Genomic DNA, 20,000 nt, shown 5'->3' with positions numbered 1-20,000 from the left:
CCAGTAACATGGGCAACAATCTGTAAACTACTGGTGGGGGTGGGGGGTTAAGAATGAGAGATTAACAGATATTAGTCAAAACTAAAGCTAAACAAAAAAAAAATTAAAACAAACAAACAAGAAAGTGATATGTATTAATTGGTTTAGTCTGTTATTTAATTTTAGTTAAATAATTAACTACATACACTCACCACCGTTTAGGATATAAACCATCTTAGGTCATAAAATGTTGAAAAATATATATTCTCTGGTTGATGGGGAAAAATAGATAAATAATAGTAAATAAATATAAAAAATACATAAACAATAAATATATTTTTGATAATTATATATATACACATACATACGAGGGTGAGCCAAAAAGTAATGCCATTTTGTTTTGGACAGGTATAATTAATTACCAACACAGGAACATGCATCATACATCAAAATGAAACTGGTCGTCTTTGGTTCACATCCCTACTTTTCAAAATAGTCACTATTTCTCTCAATAGCAATGTTCCACCTTTGAATGAGAGCATGTATCCCTGCCCCGTAAAATTCTGTTGACTGTTCTTTGAGCAACTTCTTTACTACAGTTTTCACTTCCTTGTCACTGGAATAATCTAGCACCTTTAGACTATCATCTCTTCGTCGTCATGAAAGAGGGTTTGAGAGGCAAACATTATTCCAGTGATGAGGAAGTGAAAAACTGTAGTGAAGAAGTGGCTCAAAGAACAGTCAACAGAATTTTACGGGGCAGGGATACATGCTCTCATTCGAAAGGTGGAACATTGCTATTGAGAGAAACGGTGACTATGTTGAGAAGTAGGGATGTGATCCACAGAAGACCAGCTTCATTTTGATGTATGATACATGTTCCTGTGTTGGTAATTATACCTGTCCTAAACAAAATGGAACATGGATGTTAAATAATGATGATTATGTCTAGTTTGATAAGTGCCAATGGATGAAACTCTTGACCCTTGAGTCCTTCTGTAATTTCTGCTGGTTAATAATAATAAAAATATATATTCTCATATTTTGAGTTCTATTTCCTTCTTTATATCACCAAACCTAAACAAACATACATAACAATCATCATAATCATATTTTTTAAAATATGTTAGGCCACTGGTTTTAATTGATTAATATCAATTTCTACCCTTATTTAATTTTATGTATGTATATATATATATATATATATATATATATATATATATATATATAGGTGCAGGTATGGCTGTGTGGTAAGAGGCTCGCTTCCCAACGACATGGTTCCAGGTTCAGTCCCACTGTGTGGCACCTTGGGCAAGTGTCTTCTACTATAACCTCGGACTGATAAAAGCCTTGTGAGTGGATTTGGTAGATGGAAACTGAAAGAAACCTGCCGTACATATATCTTATAGTCAAGAGGAAAGGCAGGCCCCATGACTCTTTGCAGAGCTTCCAGAACAGGTGGGAGGGATGGAGGATTAATATCCTCAAATTAGAAATCTGCCTGAAGGCTTGTAACTGAAGGAGACTTCACTAAAGGCACCCATGGTGAAATTAAACCAGGTGATGGCTGGTTTAATTTCACCTCCCAACTAGGCTGCAGCAGAATTTGAACTCAGAGCACAGGGGGACCTAATACTGAGCAGCATTTTATTCATCATTCTAACAACTGTGCCAATTCATTAAAACAGGAACATGAAATGGAAAAGAATGAGGAATTAATTTATAAATTTTTCCCCGTGTGCTCGGCTGTGGTGATGGGAGGAGTAGATCTCTGTTGGATTAATTGTTCAATTGTTATTTTTCCAGTTGGATTGCCTTGATGTTGTCAACCACTCAACCGTGAATTAACAAAGGAACCAGTTTGTCTGAGAGAGAAATGTGTACTAAGCACAAAGTCACAACATAATTGTTGTACTTGTAAGATTAGAACTTATGAGCTTGGGATATTCTGATAATATTTTGTGGGAGCTAGAGTGGGACATCCCGATACATTTCTGTGGAAATTATTGTGGGACATACAGATATATATGTGGGAGATTGTGAAAAAAATATTCTGATGGATTCTGTGGGAGCTAATGTAGGACATAGGTATATTTGTGAGAACTTGTACAGGGTTACCCTGATAGGTTTCGTGGGAGTAAGTGTGGTACAGAGATTTTAATGCTAATTTCTGCGGGGTATTGTGACACATTTTGTGGATGCTAATGTGGGACACCCTGAAATATTTGTGGGAGCTAGTGTAAGACATTGATACATTCTGTGGGAATTGGACAAGTTGTTATTTCGTGGGTGTAGGAGCTGTTATTACAATGTCGTGTTTCAGTAAATAAATCCCACAGGAGATATTTACTATCAGTATTATAAGCATATAGATATTCCTCTGACTATATCCAGGAGTGATAGGGGGTTGTTCTTTCACTAATGTTATTACTGTTGTGGCCCCATTCAGCTTGGGTTTTCTTATATAGACTACAGTTGTCTTATTGTGGTTTTTTTGTATTTTTATATGGAGTATTCAGCAATATTAATTTCTTTGTTTTTTAATTTACTTATTTTTTCTTATGAAAACAGGGAAAATAATAATAATAATAATAATAAATAGATTGATTTATTTATTCTTGCTTATCTATTGATTAAAAATTATCAGTTTTAGCATATTGTGTGTATATGTGCATTGTGTTTGCAAGTATGTGTATGTGTGTGTGGTGTGTTGTGTATTGTACATGTTTGTGTATTTTGTATCGTGAGTGTGTGCGTATGTAGGTTGTGAGACTATGTGTTGCTATTTAGCCCCGGGTCAGCCTCACCTTGCAAATTTGCAATGAAAGGCTTCCCAACCATAGCCACCCTGTCGTTCTCATATGTGCAAAGAAACTAGATCACATGATCAAATGTCTGTCGTGTATGTGTGTGTGTAAGGGAAGAGATAGAGATGCAAAACAACAACACTTTTATATCATCCCTCCATGGCAATATATAAAGTACAATACGAAGAGATGTTGCCTGCCTTTACAACCACTACCACCCAAACATCACCACCAGTACCACTATACTAATACTACTACTACTACTACAATCATCACCACTCTACTATGTCCACCACCACTATTATTACTATTGCAGCACTACTACAAAAACACCACCACCCTTTACAATCATAGCCACTACCATGCTACAAACACCACTAAACCATCACCAGTGCAACTATCACCACCAATAACAGCACCCTCCCTACAAACCCACCACTACCCTCTAGTGGAGGAAGAAAAATATTCAATGGTTTGTAGTAATATAGACAAAAAGGTGTCAAGTACTTCAACAACAACAACAACAACAACAAAAGTCACAACAATGAGATCTTTGTTACAACATCCAACATAACAAAACCAAAGTGTATTCTTTCATCAAGAGAACTTATCAAGAAGACACCAATTAGTAAAACGGTATTTATGAATTAATTAATTAAAAAATAAAGGGGAGGGAGAATAAAGGGAGAAAACTGCTTTCAACCTGATTTATTATCTGGGGTAGGATGGAAAAATAAGAGAATAGATTTAACAGTGTCTCAATAAATAATAATAAAAATAGTGCGCTTATGCGTTACAGTCTCCTTGCCTTGCTATCATGTGGTAATTGTAAATGGGTGCAACCATCATATAAAATGGTGCCATTCGTTTCCAATCTTCCATGAAACACTTTTGTCTAACCCTGGGGGAAATGTTACTTTATTTAGAAACAGGTGAGGGTAGACAATAGGAAGGGCATCCACCCATAAGAAATTTGTCTCAATTAACTTTACCCAACCCAGGCAAGCATGGAAAAGTGGATGCTGAAATGATGATTAATAAATATAAACTCCTTATCAGTTCAAATATACTTGAGGTATATTTGAACTCGTAAGAAAGCCGTTTGCTATATTCAAAGTAGTTCAAGCCCAGACTGACTGATAGACGTATGCATTTCAGAGTGGTTGTCTCCTCTTCAGCATCAGACACTGGAAAGGAGAGGCACTATGGTCAGACTTGATATGGATCTCTCTTATATTCCGATCAGCATACTGCAAATGGTTGCAATAATTGGTGGCTTGGTCACAATAAAATACAAAATTGAAGAATTAAGCAGTGATGTGTAGAAATATAAACTTGCTGCCAGTTCAAATATGCTTGAGGTATATCAGAATCCAGAAGACGGCCATTCTTTGTATTTTGTCATGGAGAAAATCTCTCGCTGTAGACAAATACGTTTAAATACACCAAGATTAAGAAAGATTTTCTCTCAGTTTTTGGCTACCAAAATGTACTCACAAGGCTTACACCTTTCTAAAATACCACACAATAGGAATGAACTCAAAACCACCTGATCATTACTTAACCACACAGCCATGCCCACACCAATGTACATCTTTTGGATTGTCTATCTTCTTAGTGCATATATATATATATGTATATATATATATATATATATATATATAATATTATATATATATATATATATATATATGATTTGAGTGAGTGTATATCTTGTATGTAATGATGGATATGAGAGAAATGATAAACATACTTGGAAAGTCTTCAATTACAAGGTTATTGTTTTTTTATTTTGTTTGTGTGTGCATATATATGCATATATATATATATATATATATTCTGTTAAGCTAATCTATGAAACACTAATCTAATCAGATTAAACTCCTCATTTAGATCATTCAAGCACAAAATGATGAGAAATATATCTGATTTACTGAAAGTTAATCCTTTACCATATAAACTATATATATATATATATGTATGTATATATATATATTTAGACACACACGCACGCACACGAAATATAGCATACTTACATCATTATCATTATCATTTTACATCAGTTTTCTTATGTTGTAGTGAGTTGGATGGGTGTCTTGCAACATTGCACAATCCTCCACAGCATTTGCTATACCAATTCATCATCGAGTACACACAACCCCCCCCCCTCTTACATACATTATTGTTTGTCAATGCATGGATTTTACTGCTGGGGTGGAGGTGCATGGCTCAGTGGTTATGGTATTTGGCTTGTGGTCATAAGGTTGTGAGTTCAATTCCCAGCAGCATGTTGTGCCCTTGAGCAAGACAACTTTATTTCATGTTCCTGCAGTCCATTCAGCTGGCAAAAATCAGCTGTACCAGTAATTAAGAGGGGGTCAGCCTTGTCACATTCTGTGTCACACTAAATCTCCCTGGGAACTATGTTAAGGGCATGTGTGTTTGTGGAGTACTCAGCCACTTGCACGTCAATTGAGCAGGCTGTTCTGTTGGTCAAACCAACCGGAACCCTTGTCATTATAACTAACAAAGTGTCAGCTTTTACAGCTGGGTGCCCTTCCCCTTGTCACAGAGGCCTTTATAGGGTTGCTGAATCAGAAATAGCCGCCAAATGCCTTCAACTAACCCTATACATTATAAATGAGTGAATGAACAAATCAAAGAAGTGGCACTCAATGCATTTGGTAAGAGTTGCATTATATTTTTAAATAAGTCATATGGAGCTGAGCCAAACTGTTTATATGTGTGTGTGTGTGTGTGGAGAGAGAGAGAGAGAGAGAGAGAGAGAGAAAGAGAGTATATGTTAAGATATACATCTCTATAGGCACATATACATATATAAATGAATATGCCTCAATGTATGAACGTATATTAATAATAATGTCAAAATAAATAAATAATGTGAAAAACTGAAGAGAACACTGCACTCTCCGATGTTGTTATATAACAACATTCAGTAATGTTGTGGAGTAACGATACAGTATGGAAGACCAGACGTATAACCTATATTGTCTAAAGCATCTACCTTGATTTTTGAAGTCTTTATCTCGAACACAGATCAACTAAAGTTACAAAAGCCAGTCCTAATTTAGACAGACACACATAAATATATACGTATATGAACATACATTTTTGCCTTTATATGTGTGTGTGGCCAGTATGGAGCAAGCAAAGATGATTTTAATATAAAGAAAGGGCTGGCATGGGCTACAATAAATAAGACATAATATGGAAGTCTAAAATGGACGGAAAATTGAAAACTAAGACTTATGACTTTTCAGGCATGGGCAGAAAGTATTGTTACATAACTCAGATTGTAATAAGAAAGCTAGAAATGAAAAATTGATGAATTATATACTGTGCTAATTAGAAGAGTTTTTAACATTAACCAGAGAGATCATGTAACCAATAGAAAGCTATATTAACTGCTATGGCTGTCAGACATCATTTCTGGCAGAGAAGATTACACGTTGCTGGCAATTTCCTCAGAGTTGGTGCCCGACTGGCTTCTAAACTTTTATTTTGGTCACCATCATGATGTAGACAGTACAAAGGACCAGGAATGAAGATTTTCCCTAAAATGCTCAGAGAGGATACTACTATGAACTCTGATTCTGAAATCAAAGATATCTGGAGGCAGAGAGTGAAAGAGGTCTTAGTTTCGTCTGCAGACAACTGATGACGACGATATTATTATGTATGTATAAGCATATGCTAGCTTTTACATCAGTCACAAGCAGGCAGGTGTGACTAATATATACATACAAGGACTGATTGTCATCATCATTTGAATGTCCACTTTTCTCTGTTTGCATGGGAAAGACAGCTGATTCCAAGCAAGGCAATACTGCCCCCATGGCAGGACAGATTTTCACAGAAAATTGGAAATGAAGAAACGCTTTTATGACAGCAATGCACATTTACAAATATCACAGAATATCAAAAGAAGAAAACACAAATAAATATATATATATATATATAGATAGAGAGAGAGAGAGAGAGAGAGAAGAGAGAGAGCGAGCGAGAGAGAGAGAGAGAGCGAGAGAAAGAAGAGTGTAGGCTCGAAATGTAAAAGACTTTTTCTATTCCTGAGCGTTATACTAATACATCTGTTTGTTTTGTACACCACCTGTCTTCATCTTTTGTTTTTTTCGTAAACTCTCCATATATATATATATATATATATAATATATATATATATATATATATATATATATATATATAAACACACACACACACACACACATATATATATATGTATATATATATATATAGCTTATCTTGTATCTTTTACTTGTTTTAGTCATTAGAATCGACCTCACTACTTACGTTCTTAAGTTTGGTTTTTATTTTATTGGTCTCTTTTAACGTACAACTAAGTCTCAGAGATGAAAACACACCAACACTGGTCATCAAGTAGTGGTGGAAGAACAAACACACACATACACACACACACACACGACAGGCTTCTTTGAGCCCAGGGTTATAGTAGAAGACACTTGCCCAAGGTACCATGCAGTGGCACTGAACCCAGAACCATATGGCTGGGGAACAAGCTTCTTACCACACAGATATGCCTGCACACACACACACACACACACGTGTGTGTATGTATCAAAAGGATGTGTTATAATACTATTCCACATATACAAAAAACAGCCATACCAACAATCCAACATACCCCCATCATCGGCTGCTTCACGGATATCATTATGGTTTCAACACTTGGACAGTACCATTCAATTTGGCGGTGTCAACAGCACTTAAATAAGTATGAGTGTGTGTGTGTATATACATACACATATGTACATTATAACATTAGTACATTATAACTGAGAGGCTCTGGTTTCCAGTACTCAGAATTGCTCATTTCCGATCATCAGCTGGTAATCTGAGCCTGGTTTTCTTTAGAAATATCCACTGTCTGAAATACTTTTTGAAATAAGAAAAGAAAGTTTGAAGGAAACGTTTATCCCAGTTGGAAGCCTTTGTGAATGACAGAAGATATCAAGAAGAAAACTAGGCTCAGTTTACCAGTTGATGATCGGAAATGAGTAACCCTGAGTCTAGGAAATTGGAGCCTTTCAGTTACAGTGTTTTAAAGAACACTTCACATCTGTATTGAGTCCTGTAATTTAAAGCTTCTGGTGAATCAACAGATACATGTGTGTGTGTGTGCATACATACATACATACATACAGACAGACAGACAGACAATAAACGTTTTACAGTTTCATTTGCAAGACTTTGGTCATCCCAAATTACAGTAAAAGACACTAACCCAAAGCAACATGACATGGGACTGAACCAGAGATCACAGAGTTGAGAAGCAAGCTTCTTAATCACACAGCCATGCAAGTGCACACACACACGCGTGTGTGTGTGTGTGTGTGTGTGTGTGTGTGTGTGTGTGTATCTTTTAAAAAGCAACAAAAAATCCCACAGACCATAAAACTCTATTTTAGCGTATATATTTTATTTATTGCTTACTTTCTTGTAGTCAGCTTGGAACATGTTCATCGCTGTCAAGGAGGAGATGATAAATGCTAAAGAGGAACACAGCAGCGGCAGCAGCAGCAGAGAATAATTGGGGCAGGGACGGGGGGGGGGTAGGAAGAAGGAGTTGAAGAGAGATGGCAGAGGGATTGGTAGAGGAAGTAGCAGAGAGAATGGTAATTGTAATGCAAGGGTGATGCCAGATGGAATGGTAAAGGAAGAACGGTAGAGAGAGAAATGCATGGAACAGCAGACTTCTCATGTAAAAGTGCATAGTGAGTTGAATGTACCAAATATGGAGAGAAGAACACAATATGGATGTAGAGTCCATATCTACTCCCAAGAGAAGCATATTTAGAAAAGATGGCACCAAAACCATATATATATATACATACACACACACATACATATATCTATATATGTCTGTACACATGAATATATGCACATATATACATATATCTATATATGTATACACACATATATACACACACATATACAGATATATACACACACATATATATATATATATATATATATATATATACATACAGATACACATATACATGCACAAATGCATATATGCATGCATAAAAGATGTGGACAGAAGAGGGTAAGAGAAAAAGATGTAGAGAGGAAGTGATGACTGGCAGCAGTCCAGCAGGGAGTGAGCATCACAAGTGGTGGTGGGTGTGGGGAAGGGGAGAAGAGATGATTGATAGGGTGATAATTGAAGGGGGGTTGGAGGTAGGGAGGAGGTGGGCACAGGTAGAGTGGTGCGGGAGAGACCAATACAGTCTCATAGACAGGCCAAGTTAAGGACACGGGCAGAGGTAGGACCGGAGCAGGGGGGGATAGAATGACAGGGAGGAGGGAACTGGAGCAGGAGGGAAATAAAATGACGGGGAGGGAGGGGGCTTTCAAGTGGAGCGGCAGAGGGTGGGAGTCATTCTTAGCCCCCCCCCCTGAGCTTCATAGGTAGTGGGGAGTTGTGAGAGAGTGAGATAGAGAAGGTGATCAACAGGTAGATAGGAGGAGGATGGGGTTATCATCAGATCAGGAATGCAAAGGGTGACTGCAAATACTGGCTTAGAAGGGTGTAAATATATACATACCCACTACATGCAGGGATATGTGTACAAAACCACTATTTCATATATATATATATATATATATATTATATATATATATATATATATAGAGAGAGAGAGAGAGAGAGAGAGAGAGAGAGAGAGAGAGAGAGAGATGCAGGCTTGGCCATGTGCTGGGAAACCTGCTTCCCAACAACATGGTTCTGGGTTCAGTCCCACTGCGTGGCAACTTGGGTAAGTGTCTTCTACTATAGCCTCAGGTCGACCAAAGTATTGTGAGTGGATTAGGTAGACGGAAACTGAAAGAAGCTCATTGTGTATCATCATCATCATCATCGTTTAACGTCTGCTTTCCATGCTGGCATGGGTTGGATGGTTTGACTGAGGACTGGCAGGCCAGAAGCTGCACCAGGCTCCAATCTGATCTGGCAAGGTTTCTACAGCTTGATGCCCTTCCTAACACAAACCACTCCAAGTGTGTAGTAGGTGCTTTTTATGTGCCACCAGCACAAGGACCAGTCAGGCAGTACTGGCATCAACCACGCTTAAATGGTACTTTTTACATACCACCGGCACGGGAACAAGTCGGGCAGCACTGGCAACAAGCATGCTCGAATGGTGCTTTTTACACACCACCATCGCTTGACAACCAATGTTGGTATGTTTATGTCCCCATAACTTAGCAGTTCGACAAAAGCGACCTATAGAATAAGTACTAGTCTTACAAAGAGTAAGTCATGAGGTCAATTTCTTCAACTAAAACTCTAAGGCAGTGCTCCAGCATGGCTGCAGTCAAATGACTGAAACGAGTGTGTGTGTGTGTGTGTGTAAAGATATGGCCTAGTGGTGAGAGTATTGCGTTCATGGTCACTACATCATGGGTTCAGTTCCTGGACAGGGCAGTACGTTGTGTTCTTGAGCAAAACATTTCATATTGTTCCTGTCCATTCACCTGTAAATGGGCTACCCCCTGCGATAAAACAGCCTCATGATTAGGGGGAATGTTAGTCTGTTCTCATTATTATTATTAAAGGTAATGAGCTGGCAGACTCGTTAGCATGCTGGACAAAATGCTTAGGGGTATTTCGCCTGCTGCTACATACTGTTTTCAAATTCCACTGAGGTCAACTTTGCCTTTCATACGTTCAGGGGTCGATAGATTAACTACCAGTCAAGTACTGGGGTCGATGTGATCAACTTACCCACTTCCCACAAATTTCAGGCCTTGTGCCTTTAGTAGAAAGGACTATTATTATCATTATTATTATTATTAAGGTGGTGAAAGGCAGCAAGCTGGGAGAATCGTTAACATACTGGACGAAATGTTTAGCAGTATTTCGTCTGTCGCTATATTCTAAGTAGCAGTTGAGAACTGGGGTTGATGTAATCAACCAGCCCTTGTACCTGCAATAGAAAGGATTATTAAGGTGGTCAACTGGCAGAACCGTTAGCATGCCAGGCGAAATGCTTAGTGGTATTTCGTCTGTCTTTGCATTTTGAGTTCAAATTCCACCGAGATTGACTTTGCCTTTCATCCTTTCGGGGTCGATAAATTAAGTACCAGTTGCAAACTGGGGTCGATCTAATCATCTGACCCCCTCCTCCCAAATTTCGGGCCTTGTGCCTACAGCAGAAAAGATTATTATTATTATTATTATTATATCATTATTATTATTAATAAGAGCAGGCTGGTAGAATTGTTAATATGCTGGACAGAATGCTTAGTGCTATTCCTTCCAGCTCTGAGTTCAAATTTCACAGAGATAACCTCACCTTTCATAAATTTGCCCTCTTCCTTTAAAACTGTTAAATTTGTGACAAAATTTGCAATTATTATCATTATTAACAGTAGGAGTGGTTGTGTGGTAAGTATGTTGCTTACCAACCACACGGTTCCGGGTTCAGTCCCACCGCGTGGCACCTTAGGCAAGTGTCTTCTACTATAGCCTCGGGCCAACCAAAGCTTTGTGAGTGGATTTGGTAGACGGAAACTGAAAGAAGCCTGTCGTATATATGTATATATATGTGTGTGTGTGTTTGTGTGTCTGTGTTTGTCCCCCCAACATCGCTTGACAACCGATGCTGGTATGTTTACATCCCCATTACTTAGCAGTTCGGCAAAAGAGACCGATAGAATAAGTACTAGGCTTACAAAGAATAAGTCCTGGGGTCGATTTGCTCGACTAAAAAAGGCGGTGCTCCAGCATGGCCGCAGTCAAAATGACAAACAAATAAAAGAGTAAAAAGAGAATAAAAGAGAAGTAGTATTATCATTATTATTTTCAGTGTAGTTGTTGTTAGGCCCGAGCCCAAACCTGAGTTAGCTGGACCCCTTGTTCAAAAGCATACGCCAGCCATCTTCTTTTCAGAAATACTGTTTCTAGAAGCCATACTATTCTATGTACCCACATTTTCTAAGATGGCTGTTATTTCTAGCACATCAACACTAAATTAATTCCTTCCTTATGCTGACCACACAAACTGATATCTCCTGAAATATAGAGGATAGCTCTACATGATAGCTTGACTTACTAGAAAAAGTAGCCAAACATTCCTTAAACTACATGTTTACAACTTAAAAAAGGACACATTGGAAAATGTAGCCAGGAGTAGGTTATTCTTGGAAAACAAAAGCAAAAAAAGATATTACTGGATGGCCATAGTTGGAATGCCTTTGTTCATAGGTTTACTTGATGAGAGTCATCCAAAAGTAAACAAGAATAAGACACATCTTGCAGAAAACCAATATACCAACATAGATTCTTTGGAAGTTATATTACCAAATTAGAGAGAAAGAGAGAGTGGAGGGAGAATCTGTAGTCTTCATGCCTTTCTGAAGATCTTTATGACTAGAGGCAGCAATCAAAAACCATTCTAATCAAGTAATCAAAATAAGTCTGTGGAAGATTCCATTTGTCAATATTTTCTGATTCTAGCAAAGGATTTGTGTACGTTCATTTAAATAATGGTTAATATGTATTTAAAGATGAGAATGAGAGAGAGAGAGAGAGAGAGAGAGAGAGAGAAAGAGAGAGAGAGAGAGAGAGAATGTGGAGTAGGAATATTAGGACTTTTTGGAGAAGCAACATGAATATTCTTCAATTCCTCTGAGATTGGCATTGGGAAGGAAAAACCAATGGAAGGAAAGATTAGCAGAGAGAGAAATTAACAAACTGTCATTCCTCAGTGTGTGTGTGTGTGTGCATGCACACACACACACACACATATTTTATATATTGTGGAATATATATATATATATTTATCAACATAGTTAACTTACAAGATCAGTGAAATATAAAATATATCACACGCTTAACAGACACACACACACATTTTGTTTAAGTATCATACAAAGACGATATGTTTACTATGAGCTGTCATTTTAGACAGAAATATGAAAAAAAAAAAATGCATTTTTCTTTAGTTGCTTTGAATTTGTTTATTATTTTTATTACTAGCATCATCATCATTATCATCATTATTATCATTAATATTAATCTTGCTCAGAAACGGGATGAAATGGAGCTGTCCCTAAAAAAATAAAAGAAATATAAAAAAATTTTTTTAAACTGCAGATATGGCAAATGCTTCCATTATTGTTTAGCACCTGACCATTGTGCCTTGCCCCAATTACTACCTCATCGGACTGGAATATCTATTCTTATTCAATTTATCTCTAAAATTGTCAAGAAGGCCGAGGGTGTCTTGGCATCACTCAGCAAGACTTTTGTTAGCTGCTCTCCAGCCATCTATTTAAAACTGTATACAGCTATGGTACGACCACACTTGGAATTCGCATCATCAGTTTGGAACACCTATCTTGCTCAGAATATTGACCTCCTGGAATCTGTCCAGAGACGTGCAACCAAACGCATACCCTCCATCAGACACCTACCATATTCTGAGCGCCTTGTTTCCCTGGGCATGGATTCACTGAAGCTCCGGCATCTGGCGACGGACTTGGTAAACACCCACAAAGTTATCAACCACCTCACCAACAACAACACTGAACACCTTTTTGATCTCCATGTGTCTAACACACGTGGACATGCCTACAAAGTCAGAAACAACACAGCTCCCATGACTTTCGGAAACATTTTTTCACGCTCAGAGTTGCTGAAGCATGGAATAAACTGCCTGCGTCAGTTGTTGACTGCCATGACACTGCATCCTTTAAGGCCCTCATGCTTTCCGAAATCCGCCGAAACTACACCTGATTATATATACACTTTAGATGAGTTGTAGTGCACCTGAGCACTGTACACAATTATTATTATTATTATTGTAGAAGGGAAGCATTCCACTTCTCAGGTGACCATTCTGCTGCCAGCACCCTCAGTATGGCTGGTTAGGCACATCCTGGATGAGGATGCTAAGACAAACACTACAGAGATTTCTAGATGATGAACAGGTGTGGGTACCGTTTGTGAGAGGCATGTCTTTTTGCCACTCATCTCAATAGAACTGCAGTCCTGTTTGAAGCAAACACCAAGACTAGGCACCTGACATTTAGAATTATATCAGGTATCTGTCCCCCTCAACCAGTTGGTCAACAGGGTCAGTGGAAGTTTCATTCTAGTAATCTATGGCAGTGAACTGGCAGAATCGTTAGCACGCCAGGTGAAATGCTTACTGGTATTTCGTCTGCTGCTAAGTTCTGAGTTCAAATTCCGCCGAGGTCAACTTTGCCTTTCATCCTTTCGGGGCCGATTAAATAAGTACCAGTTACACACTGGGATCAATGTAATTGACTTAATCCCTTTGCTTGTCCCCTCTATGTTTAGCCCCCTTTGGGTAATAAAGAAATAAATCTATGGAAGATTAGTTAGAAGCAGGAATAATTTTCTCAGGGAAATTCTTGGCTTCAGTGAAAATTGGCGAGGACTTTTAGATCAGGGATTACTAGCAATAATTTTCACAAGTCCTTGAATTCATAGTGCTTCTTGCTAGCACTGCGAAGCCAAAATAAACTCTACAAGAATGGAAGTACAGGGTGCCAGGTCTGACAGGGTTAAGGCAGCAAACTGGCAGAATTATTAGCACTTTGGACAAAATGCTTAGCAGCATTTCTTCCGACTCTTCACAATTTGTGTTCTAATTCCACCAGGGTCAAATTTGCCTTTTATCCTTTGGAACCGTAAGAACATCAGGTGCCTCTATTGGAGCCCACTCTATTGCAAGAACAAGGATTAGGGTCCCAGTTTAAGGGTACCTCCCTCTCTCCTTGTCACCAGTCTTGGCAGCCCTGTAAAGGGTCATAGGCACAGAGTTCTCTCCTACCTAAAAGCATAAGAGAAAGACCAATTTGAGGGACCAATACAAACCTGATTAGTATTGGCAATGAAACAGAAACCTATGATTTAAAACCCTATAGAGATTTAAGTCAAACAGTTTTTTTTTTTAATTCCTCTCTCCGCCCCCTGCCGCCAATTCCCATAATAATCACTGTTCTCGTTAGAATTCTAAACAGATGTCAATTTAAAGTAATGCAATTCTTAAGTGCCTTATGGTTTATTAGACATGAGAATTGGTAAACGGCTTCGATTCCAGTTGAACATGACACTTCACTTGCATGCAACGAATTGCTGCTGGAGAACTCACCACTCACCCATCCTTGCCATTCTCACAGAAATCAATAATACAAGGAATTAATGGCATATAATAATAATGATGATGATGATGACAAAAATAATTGTTTCTAATAATAATAATAATAATAATAATCATCTCTATATTCTAATTTTAGTGTATATACTGCCAAAGCAAATAATAATCTTAATAATAATAATAATAATTGTTTCTAATAAGGATAATAATAATGATAATAATAATCATCTTCTCTGTATCATTCCAATTTTAGTATATGTACTGCTGAAGTAAATAATAATAATAATAATAATAATAATAATATTAATAATAACTAAAAAAAATAATGATTTACTTATTGCCACAGGATTGATGCAGATGTGTGTGTGTGTGGGGGGGGGGCATTATAGAGAAAAATTACAAAACGGTGGGTGGCTTTACTTAGAGTAAAAACAAAAAAAGAATATGCTGCTGCTGAAACTACTACTACTACTAATAATAATAATACTTTCTACTATAGGCAATAAGCCTGAAATTTGTGGGGAGGGGATAGTCAATTACACCAACCCCAGTGTGTAACTGGTACTTAATTTATTGGACCCCCCCCACCCGACCCCCAAAGGATGAAGGGCAAAGTCAACCTTGGTAGAATTTGAACTCAGAATGTAAAAACGGACGAAATGCCACTAAGTATTTTGTCCAGCTTGCTGCCCTATAATAATGATGATGATGATGATGACGACAAAGATAATTTCTTTCCTAAACCCAGAGGTATCAGATGAGGGGAACATTACAAAGATGGGTTATAATTTATGTGGGGTTTTAGATAAAATCGAGTGATAGCATGGAGAAAAAAAGGACTCCCAATAATAATCCTGTCTACTATAGGCAGAAGGCCTGAAATTGTTGGGCAGAGGAGGGCTGGTCAATCTCATCGGTTCCAGTCTTTAACAGGTACTTGTTTTATCGGCTCTCAAATGATGAAAGGCAAAGATGACTTTGGCAGGATTTGAACTTGGAATGTGAAGCCTGAAGAAATACTATGGAGCATTTTATCAGGCACGGTAATTATTTGGTCCCTTTGCCACCTCCACAATAATAATGGTTTCAAATTTTGGCAGCGGGCCAGATTTTTTTTTTTTTTTTTTTTTAAGGGAGGGGCAAAGTCAATAACATTGACCCCCAGTTCTTAACTAGTACTTATTTTATTGAGCCCAAAAGGATGAAAGGCAAAGCTAGCTTCAGTACAATTTGAACCCAGAACATTTTGTGTGGAATGCCAATAGTTCTACCAGCTCATCACCTTTAAAACAAATTTTGGAACAGGGCCAGCAGTTTTCGCAGATGTGGATAAGTCAATGACATCAACTCCAGTGCTGAGGTGGTACTTTATTTTATCACCCCTCCCTTGACCCTCACTTTCCTCTTCTAGCAGTTCTGGAAGAAATGAGAGAGAGAGAGAGAGAGAGAGAGAGATCTTGTTTTAAGAGAAAAAGCTTTGTCTGTAAAACTTTCAATCACATCCACCAAAAGACCCTTATAAGCATCACCAGACAAAGGAAGAATTATCAGGTGTGACTGTGTGGCAAGAAGTTTGCTTCCCAACCACATGGTTCCAGGTTCAGTCCCACTGCATGGCACCTTGGGCAAGTATCTTCTACTATAGTTGCAGGCCAACCAAAGTCTTGTGAGAAGATTTGGTAGATGGAAACTGTAAGAAGCTTATGTGTGTGTGTGTGTGTGTGTGTGTGTTCCACCACTGCTTGACAACAGTGTTGATATATTTACATCCTAGTAACTTAGCAGTTTGGCAAAAGAGACTGATAGAATAAGTACCAGGCTTTAAAAAAAAATATTGGGGTTGATTCATTCAACTAAAAAAACAAATTCAAGGCAGTGCTCCAACATAACCACAATCTAATGACTGAAACCAGTAAAAGATCATACCTTCCCAAAGGATGTTGGGGATCATGAGTATTTAATCTTTAGAATAGATTTGGATCTTCCCCAGCCTCATACATATCACTAATATACAAATGCATATCAGATGATTTAGTCACCCTGTGTTCATCTCAGATGGGGGTTGATAACTGGCAGCTCCAGCATGGCCATAGCTGTAAAGCTTATTCCAGAAGACTGCACCAAACTCTGCTGTCAACATAGTTTCTATGGCTGGATGCCCTTCCTAACACCAACCATCTTGCAGAGTGTTCTGGGTCCCTTTTCTTCTAGTTGGCACCAGCAACAATGAGATTACCAAGTAACTCACAAGAGAAGACAAGGCCCCTCAACCTAAGTCAGTGAGGGACAGAAAAAAGGAATTTTGCATTAGAAGAGATACATGGCTGCCCCAGGTGGGGAGCGTGAGTAAAAAGATGACCCAAGGCTGTAGAAAATTATATTTACCCAAAATGCCATGCAGTGGAATTGAACCCAAGGCTTCAAGTGAAAAAGGTATGTAGATATAGCAGTGGTGCTTGTGCCATGTGAAAAGCACCCAGTACAGTCTGTGAAGTGGTTGGCTTCGGGAAGGGCATCCAAGTGTGGAAACCATGTCAAAAGGGACAAAGGAACTTGGCAGGATTCCTGGCCTGGCCAGTTCTGGTCAAACCGTCCAACCCATGCCAGCATGGAAAACAGATGTTAAATGATGATGATGATGACGATGTTTTCACCAAGTGCATCACTGGTACATCATGTAAGTAGACTGACTAAATTAATATCAGTTGTGGTGGTTATGGCCGGTGTGTCGTACATTAAAATACGTTTGAATATAGACAAAATAAGGAGAAAAAGAGACAAAAATTGGGAGAGGGGGAAGGTGGAGAGGAAAAAGTTACGTTGTGAGTTTTATGCCTTGTTTGTAATTGTTGTTGTTGCTGCTGTTGCAAAGTCTTTAATTGGTTCTTGGGAAGGAAACACACTGATGGAAGCTGTGGTTCCAACCAAGAATTAAAAAAATGAAGTGGGCAGCAATTGTAATACACAATAGCTCAAACCTAATTAATTAACTAAAGAATGAAATTGAATTAACAATAGCTGATTAGTGTGTTGTTCCATGAACAACACACAATAACAGTAACGACAATAACAAAAACAATAATAAAGATAATTCTTGCTAATTTTGGCACAAAGCCAGTTGCTTAGAGGGGAGGGGCTTAAGTCAGTTACACTGGTCCCCCCCAGTGTTCAACTGGTACTCATTTTATCAACCCTGAAAGGATGAAAGGTAAAGTCTGCTTTGGTGGAATTTGAACTCAGAACGTAAAGAGAGACAAAATGCCGCTAAGTATTTTGTCTGATGTGCTAATGGTTCTGCCAGCTTGCTGCCTTAATAATAATAATAATAATAATAATAATAATAATAATAACAATAATAATAATAATAATAACAATAATAATAATAATAATAATAACAATAATAATAGTAGTGATAATAATAGTAGTAATAATAATGATGGTAATAATAGTAATAATAATTATAATTATCCTTTCTACTATAGGCACAAGTTTTGAAATTTGGGGGAGGGGACCGTCGATTACATTGACCCCAGTACACAACTGGTACTTATTTTATCGACCTCCAAAAGGAAGTCAACCTTAGCAGAATTTGATCTCAGAATGTAGCAACAGGCAAAATATCACTAGGCATTTTGTCCAGAACACTAATAATAATAGTGATAATAATAATAATCCTTTCTAGTGGAAGCACAAGGCCTCAAATTTTGGGGAAGGGATTAAGTCAATTACATTGACCCCAATGTGTAACTGGTACTTATTTTATCGACCCCCGAAAGGATGAAAGGCAGTCGACCTCAGTGAAATTTGAACTCAGAACATAGCAACAGGCGAAATACTGCTAAGCATTTCATCCAGCATGTTAATGATTCTGCCAGCTTGTCACCTTAATGCGGAGGAGGAGGGGGAGAAGGAGAAGGGGAGAAGGAGAAGGGGGAGGAGGAGAAGAAGAAGAAAAAGAAGAGGAATGGTTTCAAATTTGGCACAGGGCCAGTATTTCAGGGAAGGAGTAAGTCGACTACAAGAACCCCAGTACATGACTGGTACTTTTTAGCACAAGGATAGCAATTTCGAGGCAGGAGGCAAGATGATTGCATCGCCCCCCCCCCGCCCCCTGCTCAACTGGTACTTATCTCATTGACCCTGAAAGGATGAAAGGCAAAGTCGACCTCGGCGGAATTTGAACTCAGAACATAAAGGCAGATGAAATGCTGCTAAGCATTTTGTGTACAGTGCTGACAATAATAACAACAACAACAATAATAATAATAATAATAATAATAATAACCTCAACAAGCATTCAAAGGAAAGCTAAAGGTTAGAAATTAAGTATTTTCTCAATGGCTACTTTTTGTGGTTAAAACTAGTCTGCTACACCTTTCTTCCTTCCTTTCTTCCTTATTTCCTACATTAAGCTATTATAGTTTCTTTGTCTGTTTGCTTTTTTTCTTTCTATTTTATCTCAGTTGTGTAAACAAAAGAGAGAGAGAGAGAGAGAGAGAGAGAGAGAGAGAGAGAGAGAGAGAGAGAGCCTTCTCATCCTCACTGAAATTCATCTAAAAACAGAAAAAAAAAAAAAACCCCACTTGATAGAATGAATAAATAAGTCTTTGGAAACATCGCTGCCAATAATAACAACAACAATAAAATGAAAGAAAAGGAATTGATGATTACATTTCAATATAATCAGACACACGAGGGAAAATGAGGTGAGGCAGTTGGCTTTTATTTTCACATTTTGCATGTCTTTTTTTGAAAAAATTTGTTCCTTCCCTCCTTTGCATAAGAAGTGAAGTGATAGTCTTTGTAGCAATAATGTTCCATATTTTCCATAATCTTCAACTCAAACACAGCAGTTCCTGTTTTCTTTGCGAATTTCGAAACGGATAAAATAAAAAAAATATAATTAAAAAAAAAAATTTTTTTTAAATGAAAGATAAAATTAAACAAACCAGCACCGATGAAAACATAACCTCCTTCCTTGGCAGAGGTAATAAATATATAAGCACAGGCATGGCTGTGTGGT

At 37.9% G+C, this 20,000-nt stretch overlaps 1 protein-coding gene across 21 annotated transcripts in view; it reads right to left on the bottom strand.

Annotated features, from left to right (window-relative positions):
* LOC115219718 (guanine nucleotide exchange factor DBS) overlaps window positions 1–20,000 on the bottom strand; it is a 387,397-nt gene that overhangs the window by 281,542 nt on the left and 85,855 nt on the right. Inside the window, exon 2 of one of the 21 annotated variants that reach the window (XM_036509665.1) lies at window positions 192–247. The exons of the other annotated variants lie outside the window; for them this stretch is intronic. Coding sequence (XP_036365558.1) covers window positions 192–213 — 22 coding nt within the window. The 5' untranslated portion in view covers window positions 214–247. The remainder of the gene's footprint in view (window positions 1–191; window positions 248–20,000) is intronic. 21 annotated transcript variants of the gene reach the window in all.

The sequence above is a fragment of the Octopus sinensis genome, linkage group LG15, assembly GCF_006345805.1.
Source record: "Octopus sinensis linkage group LG15, ASM634580v1, whole genome shotgun sequence".
In the NCBI taxonomy this organism is placed as follows: domain Eukaryota; kingdom Metazoa; phylum Mollusca; class Cephalopoda; order Octopoda; family Octopodidae; genus Octopus; species Octopus sinensis.
This window is presented reverse-complemented; position numbering and strand designations above follow the sequence as displayed.